Below are 18464 nucleotides of genomic sequence, written 5' to 3' on the forward strand. Positions count from 1 at the left end.
TGATGGCTGTTTCTTCCACCTGATTAATGGCTTTCTTTCAAATTATGACATTATGGCATGATAGAAGTGTGTATTTCCATCCATTTTGTCCTAATTCTGAATATGCAAATAAGAAAACCTTGCTTTTATGTTACATCATATTATAATTGACAACAAAGGGAAAAAAAAACACTAGTCCTTATTTTCTATCCCTGATCTTTTTGGGTTTGAATGTAAAGTGAACTACATGCAGCTAATTTGCATAATCTGAATGAAGCACCCAGAAATTTAAATTAAGCACGTGTTTAACCCATCTCTGCATACACCCATCTCCGAATACAAACTTTCCCTGTGTAAATATTGATGGATCTTTTTTGACTTAAGTCACCCATTTTGACCTACTGGGTGTTTTTTTTTTTTCTAAATAAATTGGTATTGTTTCCATATGTTTTGTCCTAATTCTGAATTTGCAAATAAGAACGCAATTTTGTGATAATATTGTAAACAATGTTACTTGAAAATTTGATACTGATACCTTATTAACAGCTACAGCAGAGCCAGTGGCTGCGTCCCAAACCTCATACTGCCCTAGTAAATAGTGTGCCACCTTTGCAACACATTAAATAAAGCTTTTGGCTGCATCCCAAACACATATTTGTTTATTAAATAGTGTTATAAAATAGTATGAGATTTTATGGGGCACAAGTGCAGTAAAACCAGAGCCTACGTGTGCCATGCTTTGTCTTTTTTTGAAGTCTGGGTGTTTTTTAACAGCTACACCAAAACCACAATGTTGTGTAATAATATATTCTAACAATATATATTCACACTCAACCGTGTTAGTGCCACTTTATCCTCAACTGAAACTCACCGTCTGTTTCCTCAGTAACTCTGTTTAAATCCGCCTGTCGTCATTTGTCTAATTACAGCAATAATGCGGAGCTCTTAACGTCTGCATGAGTGTTTTATCTAAGAAACACACACACACACACACACACACACACACACACACACACACATGCACACTCTGCAATGTGAGCATTCGCTATAGGGAACTCTGACTGTCAGGAACTCCAAACAGAAGAAAAATGACGCTGCTTATTTCCTCCAGATGGAGATATTGAATTTCTCATGTGATGTAGTCCCAATTCTGGAGAACATAACACTCTGTGTGTGTGTGTGTGTGTGTGTGTGTGTGTGCGCACACACAGTGCTAATGACATCTGTAGCTGGGAGAGAGAAGCAGAATGATGGATGGCAGAAGGTGTGTGTGATTGCTGCACTGATTGTGTTCTGTCTAAGATCTTAATGGACTCTTGTGGGCCTCGGGAGGAGCACTGATGTATAAAATGATCTCACAATCTCGCAAATCCATAAAAATTCTTACAATCTGACTCATATAAGAGTTACAGAGCTTACACACAGACACATGTACCATCCTAGTAGTGTTAATTGTCTCCTAATGACTTACACCTGATATTGACTCTGTGTATTGTTGTCTCTTATGTATTATTATGGTGCATAGATATCATAAATTACATCACCACAGTGCTATTGATTTATGAAACCTGATTGGTCAGAAAGTGTTGTTTCATTTTCTATAAAAGCGGTTCTGTTATGGGTTACATAAAAAAAACATGTAATCCTGATATGATGTTTAACATTTATGAAATTTAACATTTATATATATTATTATATATATGTATTAAAGAACATGCCATGTCTTTTTTTTCCATTTCCAGTTACATTGTGGAATGTCTGCAAAACAAGTTATCTCCTGTTATCACTGGCATGCCCTCTCATTAATTTATTCCTTGAATAATAGCATGGCCATGGAGAATAAATACTCGCTCCTGATTGGCTGGCAGATAGGAATTAACCCCTTATATTGGGACTGATGTGAAAGTTTACTAAAGTGCATTAAAACTAATAAAAAGGCCATTTGATGGATCTTTCTGTCTCTTTTGCAGATCCGTTCCGATAAAGATCGCTCCATTAACATCAGATACAGCATCACCGGTGTGGGAGCGGATCAGCCACCTAATGAAGTGTTCAACATCGATCCAGAGAAAGGCAAGATGTACGTCACCAAGCCTCTGGACAGAGAGGAGCGCTCTTCCTACCACGTAAGTGCACAAGCAAAAACTGCTTTTATTTCATCAGCAAGCAAACAAAAACATTAAACTAGTCTTATTTTATTGTAACTTATATTTACATTTTTCAGAGAAATCCTTGCGTGAAACTAAAATCCGCCTGAATCTTCACCTCTCACTCTGACGTTTCGTGTTTACCATCTGTCGTGCACATTGTTTATTTTTTTCCTGACAGAAGTTGTGGGTTGGAAGTTAGCTCATTAGCTATTTTGACACTCGTTAAATCATCTCTCGCTGTTCATTAACCGAGCGCTAACGTACCATCAGTGTAGATTTGAGTATGTGCAAATTTGTCGAAGCTCAGATAACAAACAGTGTTCTGTCGTGTTCTTGGCTCCGCATGGAGGGCGTTTGATGCTTGATGCGTGCATTTCTGTACAGAAGATGTCACTGTTTTGTTATCCGTCCTCAGAAAATGATCCTGGCTCTGAGCTAAGTGCGTAATTAGCAGCGTCACGCTCTCGAACTGCTCCAAACATGGAGCAGGAGGAGGTGAAGACATCGCACACTAATTAACATACGAAGCTGCGTTCAGGATGGAACAGCATCGATATAATGAGGACGATCAAAACAGCTCCCCGTTCTCTCAGATAAACAGAAAGAAAATAAGAATGAAAAGAAAATAAAAAACATAAATGGAAACATGGGTTTTGGTAAATATCAGCTCTCACAAATTTGGATTTTTTTAAAATGAATAGTAATCTAATTTATGTTATAAACTGATTTGGGAATAGTCAGTTCTAGCTAAGGAGGTGTGGCCTCTGTACCTGTCAGTCTCAGTGAAGGAGGTGTGGCCTCTGTACCTGTCAGCCTCAGTGAAGGAGGCGTGACCTCTGTTCCTGTCAGTCTCAGTGAAGGAGGTGTGGCCTCTGTACCTGTCAGCCTCAGTGAAGGAGGTGTGGCCTCTGTACCTGTCAGTCTCAGTGAAGGAGGTGTGGCCTCTGTACCTGTCAGCCTCAGTGAAGGAGGCATGGCCTCTGTGTCTCTCAGTTCTAGTGAAGGAGGCGTGGCCTCTGTACCTGTCAGTTCTAGTGAAGGAGGCATGGCCTTTGTATCTCTTAGTTCTTGTGAAGGAGGTGTGGCCTCTGTCTGTCAGTCTCAGTGAAGGAGGTGTGGCCTCTATACCTGTCAGTCTCACTGAAGGAGGTGTGTCTTCCCCCCTCCTCAAACCTAAGCATTTTTTTTTAATTAAAATTCACTGTTGACAATCTTTCAATCTTATTGAATTGTTTCCTGATTAAATGGATATTTTACATATCGGATCATTGATCATGTATTGCACTGCACATCAAGTCGTCTCAGATGGGGAGAGATACACATCCCTAATCTCTATCCCTCAGTGCTGAGATGTGAGATGGTGGAGGGCAGACAGTGTTATTTCTCCTCCTCTATCCCTCCATCTGTTTGAAGATAATAACTTTAATTCCAGAACAGAATTACATTTCCTCTCCTTTAAACGTGTGCCTAATCTCTGACTTGCCCTCTTATTGAATTACCACATCACAGCCAGAGCCCTGGAGATACACACACACATACACACACATACACACACACACACACACACAGCTCCACATGACGGATATTGGCTGCCCCAACGGATCAAACGACGTACAAGAAAAAAACCTAAAGTCAAATTAACCTTAGAGAAAGGCAGAGAGAACGAGAGAGAAGGAGAGAGAGAGAAAAGAAAAAAACGGATTCAAAGAAAGAGTGACATAGAGAGACGAAACAGGGACAGAGGGGAAAATACACATAATATCAATCATTTTACTTTTTTCTGCACATGGTTTGATCCATCAGGTCAGCCAGTATCTGCAGTGTGTAGTGTGTGTGTGTGTGTGTGTGTGTGTGTCAGTGGCTATGCAAAGATTTTGACCAATCTGAATGAATTCATTCTGATTGCAGATTCCTTCTGGACTGTTTATATTAATCCTAATATAGAAATCCACATAAATTCCAGTAAACAGGTTGAAATTGCTTAAAACAGTGGAGTAGCCAAATATATATTTTTTGTTATTTATTGAGTAAATACTTGTTGAGAAAATGTAGGGGAATGGAAGTGCTTGCACAATGGCAATCAAGTACACTGGCCAAGCAAGGATCCTCGCGTTAAATCTCTGAAGCCGAGACGGCGCCCATACGTTTGCCGAGGAAAACTGGCAAATAAGCAACAGAAGAGAATTTCAGATTTTTTTAAGTAATATGTCAAGGTTTGGTGTAATTCCAGGTAAAACATGGGATTATTAATAACACTGCCATCATGCATTTAGTGGTTGTTTAGGATATTTGTTTCAGTTTCTCTGTGTGTGTGTGCGTGTGTGTGTGTGTGTGTGTGCGAGCGTGAGTGTGTGTGCACACATTCACACACCGCTAGCCTACGATAGAACTAAATCAGTTAAATTTGTGTGGAAACATGGTTTACTTGTCTACACTGCTTTGCTTTGGAATGATTTATCAGTTGTTCGCTCTGATTACATGCAACTTGATGAAACCTGAACCTAATGCAGAATAAAGTGGTTACAAGGTTACACACACATTTAAAAATGGACTCGCAGTTGTTGTTGTTGTTGTTTTGTGTGTGTGTGTGTGTGTGTGTGTGTGTGTATGGAGTCCCTATGTTGTGGCGTCAGACTTTCACCCCCAACCTCCAACCCCCACCCCCCGCATCTTCCAGCTCTCCTGAGTATATATCATGATACATATGGTGCATACTGAAATGCTAAGAATCATGTAAGCATACAAATCTGAGCTGAATTATTCAGGAGTTGGTGTGTGTGTGTGTGTGTGTGTGTGAGAGAGAGAGAGAGAGAGAGAGAGAGAGAGAGAGAGAAGCATGCTCAGATGTCATACAAAGGACAGGAAGATATATTCCTAAACTCACTTTTTGTTGGAATTAGATATATATAAATGCATGTGTCTGTGTGTCTGTGTGTGTGTGTGTGTAGTTGTCCTGCCCCTGGCTGAGTTAAAGCTGCTGCACTAACACCTCAATTAGACACACTGAGTCACACTGTCTAATCACTCTCTCTTCAATTAAAATGCAAATTCATAAAGTTATGCATATATGTACTGTATTTCTGTGTGTGTGTGTGTGTGTGTGTGTGTGTGTGTGTGTGTGCTTCTGTCGTAAACACTGTCTTTAGGCAAGCAGAGTGTTTCAGACAGAAGTCTCTACCAACAGCATAAGCAACATTATTATGTTTGTTGTGTGTTTATATTTAATGCTCCTGTTCCCGGAAAATGGAGTCATCGATTGATAAGACGGACAGAAAATGGCACAGAGTTAATTAAACATTTGCCTTGGTGAAAAACAATTTCGACCACTTCCTCACTTCACCACTTTACTACACATATGTAATGCACTTTGGACGCTTATTGCAACTGTGACACTAATTAGTGCTGTTTTGGACTAATCACTCAAAATACCTGAAAAAACCCAAAACACAGATACTACAAAGAAAGGCTTTATGAAACTTTACATGCTAGTATGCTGAACACTCGATATTTCATTACATAAATAAATGGAATGATGATCATGTTGACTTCCTGTCTATCGTAGCCAAAATAGTGAATGAGTGTAAATGTTTTGTTCTATTTGTTTTAAACAGCTTCGTGCTCATGCAGTTGATATGAATGGGAATCAGGTGGAGCAGCCAGTGGACCTCTACATCTTCGTCATCGACATGAATGACAACCGGCCCGAGTTCAAGAATCAGATCTACAATGGTTCTGTGATGGAGGGATCCAAACCAGGTAGGCCTTCAAATGAACGAGTTGTTCTTTATTTTATGATTCTGAAGAAAAGAAGAGAGAGAAAGACATAGCCCATGCAAGTATGTAAAAAATGATGAATACGCTCTATAAATCATAATACAAGTACAAGCTACATACTGATGTTATACCTGGGGACACTGTAGCAGGGAATTACAGAATAAGGCTCTGAGTTTGTTTCAAATATCCTTATTCTTAGAAGATAGCTTTCCTTATGGTTCCTTCGACTAGGAGACTCAGTCTTCCCAACCTAGGCAGCTAAATATGACCTTAGGAGCAGGAGTTCCGTCTGCAAGGTCTATATTAACGTTGTTCTGGTACGTTATCATTTATGGATGAATGACTAATTTACAGGGACGTTTATGGAGAACAATAAATGGATTAAAAACATGTGGTTTTATAACAAAGGAAAAGGTGTAATTGTTGATATGGTGAAGTTTTCTATAAGGAGATGTTCATTTTTGGAAGGAGTCTCCAGTGTCAGTGCTTCGTAACAGTCTAAGGTTTCTTGGTGAAAAGCAAGAAAATGAAGAAGATTATTATTCTAGAGAAAATGATGGAGCAACTGTAACTGAAGCTGGACAGTTGTAGACTGAGCCAGGGTCTACTGTAGCCTCAGATTCCTGTTCTTGGCTGAGAGGAGTGGAATCTGATGTGGTTTTCTGCTGTTGTAGCCCATCCACTTCAAGGTTCCGCGCAGTGAGATGCTTTTCTGTCCACCACGGTTGTAAAGAGTGGTTATTTGAGTAACCGTATATATTGTTATTAGAATACAACCAACTTCATGGTGGTAATAGCAAATCAGCTTCTCAAATCCTGATAGTTCTGTCCTCCATGTCAAATAATGTATGCTAAATATTGCGATGGAAGATCAGGCTAGCTTATATACACTATATGGCCAAAAGTTTGTGGACACCAGACCATCACATCCACATGTGCTTTTTGAACATCCCATTCCAGACTTAGTCCCTCTTTGCTGTTATAATAATCTCCACTCTTCTGAGAAGAATTTCCACTAGATGTTGGAGTGTGGCTGTGGGGGTTTGTGTTCATTCAGCCACAAGAGCATTAGTGAGATCAGGCACTGATGTCAGACGAGGAGGCCTGGGGTGCAGTCGGCATTCTGATTCATCCAAGCCTCGAGGTCAGGGCTCTGTGCAGGCCACTCGAGTTCTTCCACTCCAACCTTGGCAAACCATGTCTCTATGGAGCTTGCTTTGTGCACAGGGGCATTGTCATGCTGGAACAGGTTTGGGGCTCTTAGTTTCAGTGAAGGAAAATTGTAAACTACAGCATACAAGGACATCATATACAGTTGTGTGCTTCCAAGTTTGTGACAACAGTTTGGGGGAGAACCACATATGGGTGTGATGGCCAGGTGTCCACAAAGCGTTTGGTGATATAGTGTAGCTAGCAGGTTCACACACTGTCTGACATCATCTAGCTAAATGTAACCATGAAAGCAATTTCAGGTGATTTACAAACTATAATTTGACTTGATACACAATAGTTGTCTTGTGATTATATTTATTAACTCTAATTATGTGCATTTATACTGTATGGCTTAATAATACCAATGCAGTTGCAGTTCACATTTCCACCATTAAGAGGCATGATGAATTTAAGCAATCATTTTTTAAGCTAAAAACACAAGTAGTTTTCATATTGTACACACTTCCTTAGAAGTCCATGGTCCAAAATAAGGACCCTTACAAGATGTCCTTAGGCTGCAATGTGAATGGGACAGACTTTGCTTAGGGAGGACAGACACTGCCCAGTCCAACTTCTCTTAGTTTTTCCAACTACTTCATCATTCACTTTTTCTGAATGTGGCAGAATAGAGGGGTCTGTTTGCCAAGATGCAACCTGAACCTATCGTGAATGACTGTGTCACTACGTGTGTGTGTGTGTGTGTGTGTGAGAGAGAGAGAGAGAGAGAGAGAGAGTTTCTCTAGGGATAATGATGCCCACCATAGCACCATTTCTTGCATCAGAGATGATGAAATAACGCAATGCTACAGAAAAAGAAAAAGAGACGAATTGGACGGATAGACAGAATCGTCTATCGTTCTCCACCTCTATCCTGTCGTATATTGTTTTTTCTCTTTTTTCCAACACGTCAGCTGGATAATGACACGATTTATTTTTACCCTCCCAGAGATAATTGGATCTGAGAGATAGCAGAGTGCAAACCCAACAGGTTTTGCTCACGCAACAATTTGTGCAACGCTGCTTTACTCGTCAAGAGATTTCAGATCTTATTTTGGGTTTCACAAAGCATGCAACATTTTTCCCCTAAATATATCAACAGTCACAGAGAAGTTTTGCACCATGTGTGTGTGTGTGTGTGTGTATGCTGTGTTGTGTTTTTAGCTAAATGTTCATTGCTGAAATTCAGTGTGCCCCCTGATGGTGGAAGTGTGAACTACAACTACCTTAGCACTATTCAGTGATATACACTCACTGAGCACTTTATTAGGAACACCTGTACACTTATTCATTCATGCAATTATTTAATCAGTCAATCAGCAGTGCATTGGATGAAATCATGCAGGAACGGACCAGCAGCTTCAGGTAATGTTCACATCAGCCATCAGAATGGGGAAAAATGTGATCTCAGTGATTGTGACTGTGGTATGATTGTTGGTGCCAGACTGTCTGGTTTGAGTATTTCTATAACTGCTGATCTTCTGCGATTTTCACACCCAACAGTCTACACAGAATGGTGCAGTAAAGGAAAAAAACATCCAGTGAGCAGCAGTTCTGTGGACAGAAATGTCTTGTTGATGAGAGAGGTCAGCAGAGAATGGCCAGACTGGTTCAAACTGACAGAAAGACTGCAGTAACTCAGATAACCACTCTGTACAATTGTGTGGAACCATGTCAGGTTCCACTTTTGTAAGCCAAGAACAGAAAGCTGAGGCTGCAGTGGGCACAGGCTCACCAAAACTGGATAGTTGAAGACTGGAAAAATGTAGTCTGGTCTGATGAATCTTGATTTCTGCTGAGGAACACAGATGGTAGGGTCAGAATTTGTGCCAACAGCATGAATCCATGGACCCAACCTGCCTTGTGTCAACAGTCCAGGCTGGTGGAGGTAGTGTAATGGTGTGGGGAATGTTTTCTTGGCACATTTTGGGCCCGTTTTCTTGGCCCGTTAATACCAATCAATCATCGCTTGAATGCCACAGCCTATCTGAGTATTGTAGCTGACCATGTGGATCTCTTCATGTCCACAATTTACCCATTTCCTAATGGCCACTTCCAGCATGATAACTCATCTCAAACTGGTTTCATGAGCATGACAATGAGTTGAGTGTTCTTCAGTGGCTTTCCCAGTCACCGTATCTGAATCCTGTAGAGCACCTTTGGTATGTGGTATAACGGGAGATTCGCAGCATGAAAGTGCACCTGAAAAATCTGCAGGAATTGTGTGATGCAATCATATCAACATGAACCAGAATCTCAAAGGAATGTTTCCAACATCTTGTTCAATCCATGCCATGAAGAATTGAGGCTATTTTGGGAGCAAAGAGAGGCCCTACCCAGTATTAGTATAGTGTTCCTTATAAAGGGTTCGATGAGTGTAAATGCACATAAAACATGAAAAAGCATGAACAAGCCTTGTGGTGTGTGTTTTGCTTATTTGTTCTCCTCTGCATGTTTTCATAGTTCAAGCAACCAAGGTCTGAATTAGAATTCTATTTGCATACTACAATAAATGAAAATTTGCGCTGTCATTGTAGCACCGACAACAGCTCTGAACTACAAAAACCATCAGCCACAGCACATCACCTGATTGCGGACTGCACACACAGGCATCCAGTTGCCACTACACACATATAAGCACCCTTATTACAACAGTTTGGGGCAAAGTAACGCTCAGTGTTCCCGAACCTGTATTTGTATTTGTCTAAATAAGTCTGTATCCAAGCTTCGGCAATACAAATGTTAATATTTGTCATGCCAATAAGCAACTTTTTGACTATGACTTTGAATTAAAGTATATCAAGTCGCAGTAGGTTTAATAAGAAATAAAATACCTGTGATCACACATTTGGTAAATAAAAACATGTTTTTATTCAGTTTATTATTAGTCTGAGATTATGTGAAGTGTCTGTCATACAAGTCCCTGTGTAAGTTCTGCGAAACAACGATGTATTAGAACGAGCACATTTATATAAACCTGAGATTTGCAGCTGCACTACTTTCAGAGCTGCTGTTATAGAAAATAGACCAATCAGATTCCAGAATTCGACAGCGCTGTGGTATAACATGTGCATCAATGTATATTAAAGCATATTATCAAGTTTTAACGTATATTAAAGTATAATAAAACATCGTTATTGTGTACCAAAGCATGGAAAAGCATCAGTAAAAGAAACTAATCATAAAACTGAAAACAGTTTAAAACCAGACTATAATTATGACTTGTTATTTTTTTTATTCCTATATTTCTATTCTGTTTATTTTATTTTCTCCAGACTCTTAGTTTTATCAAGGTGTGTTTATGTGTCTTCATAACTGGCCTAATATAGTATTTGTTGGGGTCGTTAACTGTGTGTGTCTGTGTCACAAGGTACGACAGTTATGACAGTAACAGCGCACGATGCTGATGACATCACCACCTCTAATGGCATGGTGCATTACCGGATTCTCCAGCAGACCCCGCACATCCCGATCCCAAACATGTTCACTATTAACCGAGAGACAGGAGACATCGTTACTGTCGCAGCTGGACTTGACAGAGAGGTATACACACACGCACACACACACACACACACACTGGTTGTTCTATCTATCAGTTTTATTCTATCTTTCTGCTGTTTGTATAATGAACAGTAACAGATTGTGTGATTATTAATGGTCAGTCATGATTGTTATCCCTCAGATGACCCTTTTTTCAGCGTGCAAAATAGAGTAATTTCCTGGGTTTTTTTTGTTTTTTTTTTTAAATTAATTAAATTTAAGTCTTACTGTAGCAAAATTTTAGCACCTCACACCAATGACTACTCACTTGAAAAGACAGACATGTACCAAAATAGATCATGGAATAAAAATGTTTCATTGAACTAAATAAACTATGATATAACTGTTCTTTCTACCCTTAGCTGTATTTTATTGTTACTTTGTTGGAACATGATTTTTTGATGGTAGTAATATTTGGGTTGTGATTTTCATGTTACGTCCGGAGTTCCGGCAGGCTGTAAACAAGTCCTGAGTGCTCCACAACAACGAGAAGGAGGATTTCATATGTGGATAGATAAATTATTACTTTAAACGATCAGCAGCTTTTGTTGGTATCGTCACTATTTTCTTCATACTACTTTTGCGTAGTAGTAACAGTCAGACCGTAGATGCTGGCGTCTACACCACTAGGGTGCCTGAACAAACAGCAACATCTACAGCAACATCAACAATCCAAAAGAGGTTCTGTTTGCCTGTTAAACACTGAAACATTGCGCTTGTGCACGACTTTTTATGTAACTACCAGCTTTTGCATAACACAGACAAAAAACAAGGATCAACACGGGAGGTTGATGACACCATAATAACATAATTACATATAATGTAGTTTCAGTAAGTGTAAATGGTTCAAATAGATCAGGATACAATCCAGATACAAAGAGAGAGTTCTGTCTCCTTCTCTCTCCTTCTCTCTCCTTCTCTCTCTCTCTCTCTCTCTCTCCCTCGTTCTCTCTTATTAAAGTGAGTGATGTAGAGTCGTGTTAGTGCAGAGTAATAAATAGAGACACACATATGCATACACTCACACCTGGAAAATGCTGAGGTAAATATAAAGTGTCAGTGTCAGCATTCATGTGTGTGTGTGTGTGTGTGTGTGTGTGTGTGTGTGTGTGTGTGCAGAAACTGTAAAGTCCTGTTACTGCACTCTGTCAGAATAAAAAGGCATTTGTTGCACAGAGCTGTTCATCCATCTGTTTAACTCACTGCTCCTCTTTCTCCCTCTGTGTGTGTGTGTGTGTGTGTGTGTGTGTGTGTCTCAGAGAGTTCCTCAGTACACAGTGATCGTCGAGGCGACAGATATGGAGGGGAATCTGAACTTCGGTTTGTCGAGCACGGCCACAGCGCTAATCGCCATCACCGACATCAACGACAACCCACCTGAACTCACGCAGAGCACGGTGTGTGTGTGTGTGTGTGTGTGTGTGTGTGTGTGTAAGAAAGAGAGTCTGTGATGTTTATGCAGTATGGCCCAAAAGTATACATCCCCTGACCTCAAACCACATTGTTGCTGATATCGTTTCTGACACTGTATGATCTGCTATCATATATAAAAATAGACATACACGTGTCACAGAGCTAAAACCAGTCCTACCTCCATCATAACACTCAATTTCTTTCTCAACACATAGTTTAATATCACTCCACACCATCATCGATCCATTGTAGGAAGGGTTCAGGTGTTGTTCCTCACATGGGGCACCAGTAAGTGTGTGCTGTAAATCTTATTAGACCACAGCACTGTTGAATTCTCAATTCTGATTGGTCAGATTTGGTCACTGCATGTCACAGGTTTATATTAATGCACAATTTCTAATTTGTTATCATTTCTACAGTAACCACTCAGTCACAGGAATAAATGGATTAAAATGTGTTACTATTTAACCAAGAAAAACGTGTAATAGTTGACATGGTGACGTTTTCCGTTAGGAGACTTTTATTTAACATTTATGGAAGGAGTCTCCACTGCCAGTGCTTCGTAAAAGTCAGAGGTAAAGCTGTGAGTGTAAATTTGTGAAGTTTTCCACCATGAGATAGATTTCAGGGCAGAGCAGTTTACACTTTGCAATTGATGGTGAGGGAAATATTTATAGCTGCTGTAACATAAGTGATGACAGGAACTACAAATTTTTTATGATATATGAGGAATAAAACACTTGGAGACATGCTGTTATTGGAAAGTAATCAACTTTGGACTGCTAGAAACAACTCAGAAATGTACTTTCATTAATGATGCACATTCATATTTAGAAATTTTATTTAAATAAATTACTTATCAGCTTTAATGGTGCCCTGTGTGAGGAATATCACTGACAATGATTCTGTAGGCAGATTTGCACAAAATATAGTAGAAATAAAATAAAATATTGTATATTATTGTCATGTTCATGTAATACATACTGTATAATACCACTTTAAGGACACATGCATTGTTCATATTTTAGTATTTAATTAGAAAATGTATTCAAAATTCTAAAATATGTAAAGATGTAGTATGTCATTACTGACATGCATCAAGAAACACAAGCATCATTTAGCCAAAAGGTTTAGGAAACATTTATATCTGCCACATGAGTGGCATCGAGAATGGCACTGCATGAGTATTTACCTTATTACTGTTTTATCATTTCATTTCATTATTTCATTGCATCATGCCATTATTCGTATCCTTTTGGCAGATCTACTCCTCCGTAAAGAATAATGGACTCTTATTTTTCAGAAGTTTTCTTTGACAGAATTGTATTAGTTTTTGATAAATGACGAAATACACAGCTCTCATAGTGAACTCAGACTTTTGGACCTGACTATATGTACTTTATGACATAAAGTTAGAGTTATACTTTTTCTATCTTCTGCTATTTTGTTCCATTATTTGTGTAGTGTAGCTGAAAGCACTTTGTCAGCTTTGTTAAACTTTATTGAACTTTTCTAAGAGAGAAACTGTGCACTAAAGTGTGTTGGGTTTCTCTTATTGGACTCAGAGCTGTCACACAGTGTCACAGTGAACCGTCAGCCGTAATTAGTGCGCAAAGCCAAAGGCACATGGCAGCACACACAAACACTTCAGCAGAAAACAAGACATGCACCAAGACAAACCAAATGCCTTCTTTGCAAACAGTATGCAGTTAATTGAAAAAAAAACTAAAATGTTTTTAAAAATACATACATTCTTACAAAAAAAAGGACAAATCCAGAAACCTTAAGGGTTCTTCGGCTTGTCCCTCAGGAGGAACCTTAAAGGTTCTATGTTGGAATGTCCTACATTAGTGTTTCCTTAACAGAGAGGCTTCTGAGTAGAAACATTTTAGGAACTGAAATGAGCATTAGTGAGATCAGGCGTTGATGTCAGGCGAGGAGGCCTGGGGTGCAGTCAGCGTTCCAATTAATCCCAACAGTGTTCAGTGAGATTAAGGTCAGGGCTGTGTGCAGGACACTCGAGTTCTTCCACTCCAACCTTAACACACCATGTCTTCACGGAGCTCGCTTTGTGCTCAGGGGCATTGTCATGCTGGAACTAGTTTGGGCCTAGTTCTAGTGAAGTGAAATCGTAATGCTAGTTCTTCCAACTTTGTGGCAACAGTTTGAGGAAGGCCCACACTGAGGTGTGATGGTCAGGTGTCCACATATTTTTGCCATATAGTGTACGTGCATCCCTGTGAATAAGCCGTCACTATAGAAACGATAACTTATTAGAACTAGTGCATTACTATAACACTATGATTTGCAGCTGCACTATTGTCATATCTGCTGTAATAAAAAATGAATCAACACCTTCTGACTAATCATAATCAAGAATTGTACTGTGGTATAATGGAAATTTTACATTCAGAACAGATAGGAATGAGGGAGAGAGAGTGACAGAGAAAGAACAGTACTAGTTTTGTACTTCTGAATTGAATTACAGAGTGCAGTTCAGTAAACGTTCACTTGTAGATGAATATTTCAATCAGAAATGTCCACAGTGTTCCCTTTAAATCATATGTGGTTAATCAGCTAGGACGTTTGATGTTTAAAATTTGCTTCTTCTCTTTTTCTCTAAACCGACTAGGCCTTTGTAGCTAACTAGCCTGAAAGCTTATGGCCACCATTTTAACACTGTTCATAACTGTATGTCTATATAATCATGTAAAGGGCTTTTCAAACAGACATGCTGATGTGGACAAAAGGATGTCGCAGAGCTAAAAACAGTGGTAGCTTTGCATTATTTCCTTCTTCTTGACTTGTAAAGTGTGTGTGACTTTTGGAGCTGACTATAGCACATCTGTTCCAGAAAGTTTCCTGAATCCAGTTATATCAGAGACTTTGTAGACTCTGCTCTTTAAGCTGCATGTGTGTGTGTGTGTGTGTGTGTGTGTGTGTGTGTGTGTGTGTGTGAGAGAGAGAGAGAGAGAGAGAGAGAGCGAGAGAGAGATCTCCCGGCTGTAGCACTTCCTAATGGGATCCTGGTGCCTAAAACCCCTAAGTCCAGGCTCGTGTGTGTGAAGGAGATTCAGACTTATGGGACTGTAACTCTGAGAGAGAGAGTTTGTGTGTGAGTGTATGTATGAGAGTGTAAATGTGTGTGTGTTTCTTATATTGTAAGTTTTTATTTCTAAGCAGAACACACTCATATGAATCTTCTATTTGCATTTGAAACATGTTCTGTGTAGCCTGTAGTGTGTTCTCATGTTCTAAATGCTAGAAGTGTTTATTAAAAGATATAAAAGATTTAATCTGGATAATCTCTGTCTCTCTCTCTCTCTCTCTATCTATCTTTATATCACTCTACATTTGTGTCTCTCTCTATACTGCTCTATTTCTTTCTGTCTCTCTCTCTCTGTCTACCACTGTCTCTCTCTCTCACACGTTCCGTCTGCAGTTCTCGGGTGAGGTGATGGAGAACAGTGTGAACGTGGTGGTAGCGAACCTCTCTGTGATTGATAAGGACGAGCCTCGATCGCCCAACTGGAACGCCGTGTACCGTGTTGTCAGCGGGGACAATGGACGCCACTTCGCCATCCGGACAAATCCGGAGAACAATGATGGCATGCTGACTGTGGTGAAGGTATACACACACACACACACACACACACACACATTTCGCATGGTCCACACTCCAGCTCTCTTTTTATCTGTACTCCACTCTTTAGTTTGATGATAAAAATGAAACACAGTCCGAGAGCTCTAACACCTTTTACAAGAAAAGTGTGAAACAAACAACAGTGAAAGGTTTAAATTGGCCTTGCTGTTCTCATTAGCGCTCAGTAAGTATAGCGTCTGCCCAGAGATGCATCAGGCTCATGAGTCTTGTTCGGGGGCGGGGGGTTGTTTTCAGTTGTTATATACTGTAATTGTGTATGTGACAAATAAAAATCTTGAATCTTGTATAGTCAGAATTTGACACACTGTGTGAAAAAGTTTGGTCACATTTTTTTAAGCATAAATGTCACTACATGCGTGACTTCAGGCTTTCACACAGGTAGGACAGTGATGCCTGAGTGTGTGATGTTTAATTAACACACTATTTACCTCTAACTGTGTACCATGTGGAACACTAATGTTTAATAGTATTTCTTTTTTTTAATTTTTAAAAGGTTATTTTAACTCAGGTGTATTTTTCTGTTTAAATTTTTCCCCAGTTAAGGAGAAAATGTAAAAAAAAAAAAAAAAATTCTGTCTGTCTCTCTTTCTAGCCGGTAGACTTTGAGATGAATCGAGCGTTCATGTTGACGGTAGTAGTGGCTAATCAGGCTCCTCTGGCTGAGGGGATCCAGTCGTCTCTCCAGTACACAGCCGGGGTCACCGTCTCTGTGAGGGACGTCAACGAGGCACCCATTTTCCCAGAGAACCCCAAAATGGTGCGATTTGAGGAGGGCGTGCCCGCTGGCACCATCATCACCACGCTCACTGCTCGAGACCCAGACACGTTCATGCAGCAGAGCATTCGGTAAGATACGAAGTGTTTACAAACACTAGCTAGGTATAGCTAAAAAAGGGAGGTATAGCAGCGGTGTGGTATGTAGTCATAGACAGGACACAAGTGCATAAACTCAGTGTATACTTTATTTCACGAATCCAAGAATCATAATTGGAGTCCATAGCTGGGGTTAAAGCTTTAATGTTTTCGGGACGTCTGTAAGCAGCGCAGATGAGCGCTCAGTCAGAAAGTTACAAGTGCCTTAGCTTGTGAATAAATCTTTCTGTGTCATCATGGCCAAACCCACAACGAGCCACTGTTTGGCATCGTCTTACTTTAAACACTGTTATATTTGCTCGTAAGAGGCCAATGACTGTGAAGCTGGTGCCAGCCAGAGTCAATAACACAGCCCTCTGTGTGTGTGTGTGTGTGTGTGTGTGAGAGAGAGAGAGAGAGATTGAGAGAGAGAGAGAGAGAGAGAGAGAGAGAGAGAGAGAGAGAGAGAGATTTAATTCTGCACATGGCACAGATTTTAGCGTGTACACTGACAAGGCTGTGTCCTTTTTTCCCTTTGCACACTTCAGTGCACTGTCCACTCCCTGCCCTCTTCTCGCCTCATGCTCATTTCTCTTCTGGCTTTTCCTCCTCTCTCGGAGGGAGATGTGGTCTAAACAAATTTACCAGTTAATTTGCCTACTAATGAGAGTAAATTGGGTGTACATCATAATTTAGGAAGATGCTGCAATCACCAGCTGGCCTGTTTCTTTCTTTCCTTCTCTCTCTCTCTCTCTCCCTCTCTCTCTCTCGCTGACTTTCTTATTTGCATATCTTTTAAACTAATAGTTTACTCCAGTTTTTCTCAGCCATCTGGAACATAACTTCATGGGAACTCGCAATTCGAACGTGACATAAACATATGTTTAAAAAGTCCTCACATTGGCACCAAGTATAAGGACAGACAGGAAGGGTTTTTGTGTATGAAGTTGAAAGTAAAAATGACAAAACAATTGATGAAGGATAAAAAGAGAAGACTTGTCTTCTCTATGTTAGCATTAAGATGTTTATTTCATTGGGAAGACAGAAAAACACTTTTATAGAACAGTTCGTTGAAATAATTTCTTTATTTTTTTTTATCAGAAATGTTTTTCCAATATCTGTCTAATATAAAATCAACAATTATGAACATTTTGGGGAAATTCCTCTGTAATTTTCTATCAGTTACATTCTGGAACTGAAATGGATTTAATTGAGATTGTTTGTCATGACTCTACACAAAATAGCCTGTAATACTGAAGTGGGGGAACAATGAAGTAGTGATTGTATAAGTATTCCCCCCCCATATGGCCAAAAGTTTGTAGACACCTGACCATGAAGGAGAAGAACACCTCTACAAGTTTGTAGACACCTGACCATGAAGAAGAAGAACAGTTCTACAAGTTTGTAGACACCTGACCATGAAGAAGAAGAACAGTTCTACAAGTTTGTAGACACCTGACCATGAAGAAGAAGAACACTTCTACAAGTTTGTAGACACCTGACCATGAAGAAGAAGAACACCTCTACAAGTTTGTAGACACCTGACCATGAAGGAGAAGAACACCTCTACAAGTTTGTAGACACCTGACCATGAAGAAGAAGAACACCTCTACAAGTTTGTAGACACCTGACCATGAAGTAGAAGAACACCTCTACAAGTTTGTAGACACCTGACCATGAAGAAGAAGAGCACCTCTACAAGTTTGTAGACACCTGACCATGAAGGAGAAGAACACCTCTACAAGTTTGTAGACACCTGACCATGAAGAAGAAGAACACCTCTACAAGTTTGTAGACACCTGACCATGAAGAAGAAGAACACCTCTACAAGTTTGTAGACACCTTACCTCAAGCACCCCATTGAACACCTTTAGGATGAACTT

General features: G+C 39.8%; 1 protein-coding gene across 1 annotated transcript in view; it reads left to right on the forward strand.

Moving 5' to 3' along the window:
• Nucleotides 1–18464, forward strand: part of LOC113545692 (cadherin-4) — a 336885-nt gene that overhangs the window by 295723 nt on the left and 22698 nt on the right. The window contains exons 6-11 of the mRNA XM_053240848.1: nt 1950–2105; nt 5741–5885; nt 10483–10655; nt 11912–12049; nt 15508–15693; nt 16322–16575. Of these exons, the coding sequence (XP_053096823.1) occupies nt 1950–2105; nt 5741–5885; nt 10483–10655; nt 11912–12049; nt 15508–15693; nt 16322–16575 (1052 nt within the window). The remainder of the gene's footprint in view (nt 1–1949; nt 2106–5740; nt 5886–10482; nt 10656–11911; nt 12050–15507; nt 15694–16321; nt 16576–18464) is intronic.

The sequence above is a fragment of the Pangasianodon hypophthalmus genome, chromosome 16 (genome assembly GCF_027358585.1).
Source record: "Pangasianodon hypophthalmus isolate fPanHyp1 chromosome 16, fPanHyp1.pri, whole genome shotgun sequence".
Lineage (NCBI taxonomy): Eukaryota > Metazoa > Chordata > Actinopteri > Siluriformes > Pangasiidae > Pangasianodon > Pangasianodon hypophthalmus.